Raw genomic sequence first — 9,203 nt, 5'->3', positions numbered from 1 at the left:
TCACTCCCAGCCATTGTCTTTTATCATGTGGGCAAGTTCAATGATGAATTTTCCTTCTTTGTATTTCTGACTACTCTCAAAAGCATGTTCCTAGACAGGAAGAAAAAAAATGAAATCAAGATACTAAAATAAGTTGGGGAAATACAGCATTTAAACATCAAATTTGCATTAAAAACACAAGTTAGATAAACAACTTCAAAAACTGAAGATGCTAATGCAAGTTTTTTTCCTCTGTATTTATTCTCTCCTTCCTGTGTGAACTACAAGTTTTCCAAATGGTGACTTGTTCTTGTTTTGCATATTTCTAGGCATATCCTTACCTCTACATCTTAAGGTCACAGCGTGAGGTTAATATTAGATATCAGAAAATACATTTCATTAGAATCCTACTTACAACATCCATGATTTAACATTCTCAGTGTTTTCTGTGTTACAGAACGTTCCAAAGCCAGAATCAAGTTCATAGAATCATAGAATCACCAAGGTTGGAAAAGACCTAAGAGATCATCCAGTCCAACCGTTCACCCATTACCAACAGCTCCCACTGAACCATGTCCCTCAGCACAACATCCAGCCTTTCCTTGAACACCCCCAGGCTCGGTGACTCCACCACCTCCCTGGGCATCCATTCCAGTGCCTGACCACCCTTTCTGAACAGTAATACTTCCTCATGTCCAGCCTGAATCTCCCCTGCCGTAGCTTGAAGCCATTCCCTCTGGTCCTATCACTAATGACATGAGAGAAGAGGCCGACCCCCAGCTCGTGAGCAACAACAAAGAAGTTTGCTACCATTATCACATCAGATGTTTCTGCTGTATGAACCGACTTTTGAAATCAAGACCATTAAGACCCATTTTGTCAATTTCTTCCATCTGTTTTAGAATACACTGTCTGTAACACTGGAAAGAAGCTATTACAGCAGTATTGCATAGCTGTAATAACACCGATACCTCATGCTAGTTTTGCTGTCATCCAAATAGTCATCTGTTGCAGCATTCCAGTAGATGTAAGGAAGCAAAACTATGTTTTTGTCAGCTGTATGTGAAAAGTAACATCAACTAAATATCTAGGCTGCTCAAGTCCTTGTGTTTGAACCGAGCAAAGCCAGAAATACATTGCTTACATATTTCCATCCAAGAGTGGTTTTACAGTTTTCACAATAGATATCTGCCACAGCATGTAAACCTGTCAGAAGAACTCTCTCCTCTGCTGGACCACAGCCCACATTTACCCTGGGAAGAAAAAAGATAGAAAGGACTCAACATTAACTGCAGAAGAGCACTTTTCTTATCTGCCACTCCCCTTTTCTCAAGAAGACAAAAACGTTTGAGTTCTGATTTCTGTTTTTGAAGTTATTTGCCCCAACATCACACTGCCAGTTATGCCCACTTACGCCCATCAGCAACATGCTAAATAGCAAAACCTTTTAAGAACAGAGCAGAAAGCAGTAACTGAAGACCCCTCCAATTTCGTGCTTTTCTTCAGAAAAGAGCGTGTGACTTTGACTCTGATGGTCTGCATCAGTGCATCAGCACCAGTATCAGAATTGAGAACAAACTCCAAAACAGCAACAAGGAAAAAGGCTCAAAATCTCCTTGCCACAGAGCAGCAGACTGAGTCACGATGAACAGACAGAACTACAAAACAAATTATCCCATGAAGTACTGCATCAGAATACTTCTTCATGAACATGAGTCTGTGCAGAAAAGATTGGGCAAGACTAAACCAAGTTTTTAGATATTATAAAAGGACCAAACATTGCCATTTTTGCTGTTCTATTGTCAGAGTCACAGTCTGAAGTCTTCACTAAACAGCTACAAATAAGGAGTTTGCAGTTAGAGTTCCATTATCTTGACCTAAAATACACCAAGACATTTAATTGCATTTCTTCTTCCAAAAGTGCTGCAACATAATCAGCTGCTATAAAAATAAAGACAAAAATTCCATCTGGTGTACTATAAACTCAAAATACATCCATTAGCAAATTCAAAGAACTCCCCCTTATCTTACGATAAGGGCGCATCCTAAAAGTGCCAAATTGCAGATACCTTTGGCCTCTAGCAGGTCTGCAATATTCAAGGTCACTTACGATGTACAAAGTACTGGAACATTAACCTGTAAATGCATCTATCACAGGAGACAGAAAATGTTAGACAGCAAAGTTGTCCAAAGTAAAATCACAGTCATGCAAGACTTTCTGATTTCTGGGTTATCTCAGAATGGCAACTTTTGCTCAATATGCTAGCCTTACTTACACAAAAGGAACTTCTCCTTAACTCTGCTCTCTAAACTCTCAGCCATTTGAACTACTACTACTACTTGAACTGTAAGAAATTAATATCTGCATTGGAGTGTTCGTCAGCTCAGTGGCTCTTTAATAACCACTGCCAGTGAGTGAAGAAAGCTTCTAAAAAGAACAGGACAAAGTGAACTTAGGCAAATTGCTATTGTTTTCTGCTTATGAAGCATACAAAAAAATACTGTCTGTAGGTAGTGTGCATAACCGTAACAGCATACTTACACAGAATTAAAGAGGTAGGCTCGTCCCTGGCTTCCCTGGAAGGACTGTATTTAAAAGAGACAACATTGGATTTGTTAAAGAAAAAACAGTAATACTGAGCTGCATTTTAAAAAACAAACAAACAAAAAAAACCTTCCCCCTCCCCCCCAGTTTTCTTTACCTATCTTAGTATATCAGAGAAAGTTAATCATTTTGCCCACGTTTGTTCTGAAATGCTTCAAAAATCCTTGAAGTGCTAATATTGAAGATCAAACACCAACTCTTCTGAAAGCCACGGTATAGCAACATGGGAAGTTCTTGGAAACAAAAGCTACTTTAAGAATTGGGTTGTAGTGACAAAGCAAAAACCATAGGCAGAATGTCCATACTGCAATGGATGCCTCTGACACTTATTCACAGTGACACGACCAGAAGGCATCTGACATCAAACCAGATGATATTGTGCTAATTTAATGATTAGCAACGCGCCAGCAACTGTCACATCTTGACCGCTAACTCAGAACGGTGCACAAAAAAGCGCAGAAGGGAAAATGGTACATAGAAGAGCTAAGTGTTCAGCTGAAGCCACACTACATACAGCACCAAAGGAAACCACCACTGTGATTGCTGTATGCAGCACAGCAGCAGTGCAGCTACATGCAGACTTCAGCTACCCATAAAATCTCCCTTTAAAATGAGAAATTCTACCGAGCAGCTTACAGTGCTAATATTTAACTAGTTAAAGGTCAAGGAAATCTCAATTATTTAGAAAATTGATTTTTTTTTAATTTGATCACAGCAAAGATGAAAGAAAAGGTACACTGTCCAATACCCAGAATTGCAAGTCTGGCTTTTTGAAAAGTAAGGGGGGGAAAAGAAAAAAAAAAAAAAAAAAAAAAAGTTAATGCCATGCAGTGAAAGGTAAAACTTGAGGTACAACTGACCCTGAAAAGAAAGACTGCTGAGGACAGCCTGAGCAGCTCTGCCAGAAAGGAATCCTGACACCTCCATTAAGAGCAAAACGCAGCACCGCCACCGAGATGCTTAAAACTTGGAACTGGCAGAATGGTGCAGATCCTGCAGTCTGTGCTTCCACAGAATAAGCAGCACTCAAGTTTAGAGCCGTGTCCCACAATCAGTGCAGAAACAAAGCATGCTTACTGCAGATGAAAACAGAATCTATTGCCATATACACTATTAAAAAAGCTTTTCTAACAAAGGAGGAACCATTCTGAGTCAGCTTCAAGCCAAGTCAGAAAAAACTGCAGTTGAGCAATCAGAATTTTCTTATAAAGCAAACAGAATGCTTTGAAGGCCCTCCTAACCATAAAGAATTAAACCTGCACTACAACCTAGAATCACAGCACTTCCTTGTTTCAAACATCTGAAATTAAAGAAACTTTCAGAACCTTTTTGTAACAGCTTTCAGTGTTTGTTTCCTAATTGCATTTCACTTCTTAAGCCGAAGGACAACTACACACTGAACGATGACCATTATTTTTCCTCGTTACAACACCGTACAAATTCAGCTGCTAGGAAGTTGCAGCTATTTCTCCTTCCTTTATACGCATTGTTGTTTTTTAATTACAATTCAAAATGTTCTCCAAATTACACCAGGATCAAATGCACCCCCCAGTCAAATGAGCCGTGCTCTTTGCCTCCTGCAGCACAGTAACTTGCCCCTGTTTACATGCATGCAGTTGGTGTGCATGAAATTGGATGTTGATTTTTTTTTTTGGCTGGTCCTACAGAATCACACCTTAAACTACACATACCATCCTCAAAGGCCCCAGCTAGCTGCTAAAGAAAAGAAAAAAGGCTCCAGAACAAATTAACAGCCAGGAGACCTTTCATACTCTGTTTTTCTGCCAAGTTTGTGTTTAGTCTTGACTTGGTGTGACTTGCATCACCTAATAAACACTGACCCTGACCCTGCATTTCTCAAAATGAAACGGAGGACAGCAGTAACATGCCAGCAATAGCAGAAAAGCAGCCCTTCCCCTCTTCTTCCATATACTGCACAAAATTCTAATCAAGAAAAATACAAACTGTGACATCAGAAGTGTTTTGTTCTTTTATTCTGATATATTTTTTCAAAATATTTTTCAATTTTTTTTTTTTTTTTTTTTTTTTTTTTTTTTTTTTTTTTTTTTACCCTGAACACACCATACTCTTCCAGGCTTTTTCCCTTCTCTCAGAAACAGCCATTTCTAATTTTCTGGATGATGCATTTTTCTGAAGGAAGACAAAACAGAACTTTTCCCCATGATAGCAGTTCTGGAAAAGAAAAGCCCATCCTGAGAAATTCCTCCATTTCCTCCTTCTCTTGGTCTCCTGTTAGCAGAGTCTGGGTGATGGACTGATACCATCTTTCTCACCTGTATACATGATTACAGCCTAAATTCAGTATTTACATGCCATACAACTGTTCTGCTGTCCAACCAGAAGAGTTACTCCATCTTCACATCAGTAGGAGATGACTTAGAACAACCTGTGACAGCTTGCTTTGCTGTGTTCTCAAATACAAAACTTGGGTATGATCAATTCACAGCAGTCTTCCCTTAAAATCATTGTCCTACCACAAGATCAACGTGCCCCTGAGCATTCAGTGCTCTGCAATCCATCCATGCAGAACTTCTATACACTGAAGTAAAAGCACTGGAAAGATGCAAGTCTTGAAACTCCTGGGCCTTGTCATTCTTCTAATCCAGTTCTCCATTTGTCAGAGCTGAGCTGTCACACTTTTCTGTTCACATGGATAGCTAAGGAGTTTGTTTTTACTGAAAGCTGTATTCAAACAGCACAAAAAGGCACACATCTGTCACATAACACACACTTGATCAGACAGTACTGATGAACAAACAGGGCTCCCATCCACTAACGGGCATAAGAAAGGTTTATGATCAGAATTCTACCTCTTGCTGCATCCTGTAAGTAGGCACAGCTCACAGTGGCAGCTGAACTGCTTGCTAAGCTTGTAACCTGGCTAAAAAGAGAGTATTTTGCACAAACAGACTGATTTTATTCTGCACAAACATTTGCTTTTACCAGCATCAAGTTTCTCACACTCGACACTGTACAGCTCATACTGATACAAAAGGTAAGAGGCTGACAGGTTAAGCTCCTCATGTCAGCTCCTCCAAGCAAACGGAAGAGAAGGGAGCACCTTAAATGGCAGTGCAAGGACTGGCAGGCACAACTGTTCCAGCCAGGCTCCAGACAAACCGCTTTTCTGCCGAGCAAACATCACCTATGCAAATGCAGACTTCAAAATACCTCTTCAGCACTTCCTGGACTACTACACAAATCCTAACAAAGCAGAATGCCCTATTAGAACTGTCATTATCCTGAGTATGCGCCTCACCCAGGAGAGGTGAATTAGAAGACAGCAGCAGGTGTGATCAGCTGTCACCAATAACAACTCAGAGCAATCACAGTTGTTACTTACAAGCTGGGCAATTTACCAGTTTAACCAAAATTCTCATTTAAAACAAATCTGCTTTGCATTTGGCTTTTGATGGTCCTCAATTAGTAGCACAGCATTGATTTAATGAGTTGCTCCTTCCCTAGAAAATCTACATGTCTAGTTCTACAGGCAGGGCTGCAAGAGCATTAACCTTCTATTTCAGCTAAGCTGGAAGTATCTACAATGCCTGATATCATAAGAAAAACTGTGCTTAGGAACTGCACTAAGGTCAACTGTAGCAGCTGTTTGGTATTATGACTTTTTCCAGTCATTTAACACAACTGTTATCAATTCATTTTGTAGTCAAGAAGGTTTAGAAATGTTTTGCTTACACACTAGTACATACCTGCAGAAATAGGTACAAGCTATGCTTCTAAGTTAAACAATAATTAGCTCCAACAGCACGATTAGCTGCTTCACCCAGAAGAAAAGGAACTACCAGTTAAACAGAACATGCATTTATTGCTCTAAGGCATACCTACAAGCGTGGGTGGGGGAAGGGAAGCTACTAAAAAGCTCATAATGTAATTAATCATTCCTTGCAGACAGGATTAGATTAGATGCTTCACTGAAAATACCTAAACTGCTACCTTAGCGTGTATTGAAAGGCATGGCAGGCATTAGCATAAGCCAGTGAGAATGGCATGAGCAGTGCCTTCCCTAAGCAAAGCTTGCAAGCTAACCATAACGCTGGAAAAAAAAGAAACTAAAGGACAGCAAGGAGTTTCATTTGTGCCTCATTTGGAAGGGCTTCCTTTCATTTGCTGGATCTCACATCGCAAGTGAAGACAGACCCTCCATTACTATATTAAACATACACCCAAGTCAAATAATTATTACTCAGTAATAAAAACAGCATCGTTGGCACACATCAGAAACGTGCAAGTGCTCTGATACCTGAACAGTACCGGGCGCTACAGACTGCAGGGCTCTTTTGCCACTTTGGGATTTTAAAAGAAAATGATGCAACATAATGCAACATAAGACACAGATTAAACAATTATCAAGGCAGAAAAAAAAACTTGCTCCATTTACTATTTCTCTCAGATCATCTCTCAGATCCATCTCTGCAATACTGCAGATAAGACAGTGCTTTCAGCTACTTGCCAGGCAAGACCTGAATGATTCCATGACACTGTGATGTTAAAGAAACCAGGATTAAATTAGAATCCTCATCTAAAACTTCCCGGATCAGAGCAAGTTTTTAGAACGATCTCCACGTGCCTTTCATTTCAAGTTTTAAATATTTGAAGTTATTTTTAGAGCTGTAACATCAGGACGTTTGTTACTCAGCATTCTCCTGACCCAGGCTCTCAAGCCACTGGAGGCAGCCAGTGTGTGCAGTAACTGCAGCAATTCAGTCAGCATACAAAAACATGAAGTCCTCTGAAAGAAGAGCTTCCTATTAAATGTGTTTAGAAATACATTTAGAAGATGAATCTATATCTTAAGAGATACCGCTAGCAAAGTGGATTCTTCCTGTATGCATCTGAAATTCAATAACGCAACCCCTCCCTACTGTTTGTCAGTGAAGAATGAAGCTTGTAGGTTAGACTCAAGGCAAGACAGAAACAAGTGGAATTCAAACATTCATGTTACTATCTGCAAATTCCCCATGTTTTCACTGATCCTAAAAAGAAATAAGAACAATCACTGTGGAAAAAACTATGAACCTTCTCCTATTTCATAGTTTCCTCATTCTATTTAAGACAAGGAGCCAGCTCACTGTTCCTTATTCAAGAAGTTAAATTCACAGTTCTATGCCTCATACATGTACTAAATTGAGGGAAATAATTGCTTAGGAGACTAAAACAAAGGCGGAGCAGAAGAGTAAGCAACATAGCAGTCCAAAACAGTCACCAATTACTGTGAGTCAAAAAGTTGTCCTGATATGTAAGTGAAGATTGAAAGCGTTACTAACACAAAAGACAACAGAGAAAGTACTTTGTGATAACAATCCAAGGGTGAGTGCACAAGCACACTTTCTTCCCACCCAAAGAAAACCTCAGCTGAAGGGGCAGCTCACTCCCATCTCTTTAGCAGTACCAGACTGCTGCTGCTAAAAACAGGCAGAGAAAGTCAGTTACAAAGGTACTAAAAATTTTATTCTGCAAAAGAACTATACAAAAAGCACTAATATGAAGATGTCTGAAGAGCAGCTGTTTCCTCCAGATACCACTAAGAGCAAATCCATCAAACTTATTTTGAAGCAAAAAACAAACCAGTCCCTTAGGTATTTTCCCCAAACTTCAGGTTTTCCTATGCATTCTGTACATTACAAATCTTGGTCTCTCCCAGCAACAGGTTAAGGACAGGCCGAGCCCATTTCAACAATTCACATATCTTCCAAGTTTAGACAGTCAAATGTTCTGAACATATCATTAATTGTATTCTTTAGGGACTGGTATAGAGCAGAAAGTGTTTACAGATGACATAACGAGTGGAACATTCTGGATACAGCCAGTTTTGTGACCATGGGTCAAATAACCATGGTTACCTTTTGTAACCATGGGTCAAATAATCAAAGAAATCCATGCTTTCTTCCAGTAGTTCTCCTTAGACTTCTGAAATACAACATCTCACAAGTAATACCTACCTGACAGCAGATGGAGGCTGCAAGTATGAGAATATGTCACTAAGTGACATATATCTAAGTTTCCAGAACGTATCTAGTCCTCAGTACGCAACACCTATGACCCAGGAGTGAACCCAGGAAAGATGCTTTGAAGCATGCACTGAATTTGCATCCCTTATCTACTGGGAGCCTTGACACAGGGGGAGCCAATTTGCTTGAGAAATTATTTGTGAAGCCCATAAACAACCACTTGCCTTGGAGATCAATTCATCGTGATTGGCCAGGTGGGCTCTGCAGTGGATGCAGCTGTAGGTTCGATGACAGTTCGGCAGGTAAGCCTGGAACGTTTTTGATTTTGTCATTTTCACCATTTCTGCTGGTGGCTCCTCACTCAGCTCAGGGCTGGCACTTGAAGAATTACAACTTTGCTGAACTCGCTGACAAAAGAAACACTGGAATATGCAAGCAAAAGCCGTTGTTGTTCTGGAGTGTGTGTGGCACTTTCCACACAAATGACAGAAGAGAAACAGTCACAACCTGTAGGCGAAAAGAGCAGAAAGTTACCAGCTTTACAGAGGCACAGTAAGCTTGTTGCTCAACAATACTAGGCACTAAACTAAGGATTATTTAAGAGCAAATGTCTGGCTGTGCTAGTCATCTTC

The 9,203-nt window shown here is 40.0% G+C and overlaps 1 protein-coding gene across 1 annotated transcript; it reads right to left on the bottom strand.

Annotated features, from left to right (window-relative positions):
* On the bottom strand, positions 1 to 8,912 carry YPEL1 (yippee like 1; the record flags this gene model as incomplete). Its single annotated transcript, XM_079543967.1, has 4 exons — positions 1 to 90; positions 1,124 to 1,232; positions 2,522 to 2,565; positions 8,796 to 8,912. 4 exons carry the CDS (start codon positions 8,910 to 8,912, stop codon positions 1 to 3), a joined length of 360 nt encoding a protein of 119 aa, XP_079400093.1.
* Positions 8,913 to 9,203: the final 291 nt, after the last annotated feature.

The sequence above is a fragment of the Tetrao urogallus genome (genome assembly GCF_951394365.1).
Source record: "Tetrao urogallus genome assembly, chromosome: 17".
Classification (NCBI taxonomy): domain Eukaryota; kingdom Metazoa; phylum Chordata; class Aves; order Galliformes; family Phasianidae; genus Tetrao; species Tetrao urogallus.
Note: the sequence above shows the minus strand (reverse complement) of the source record. Positions and strands in the feature narration are given on the sequence as shown.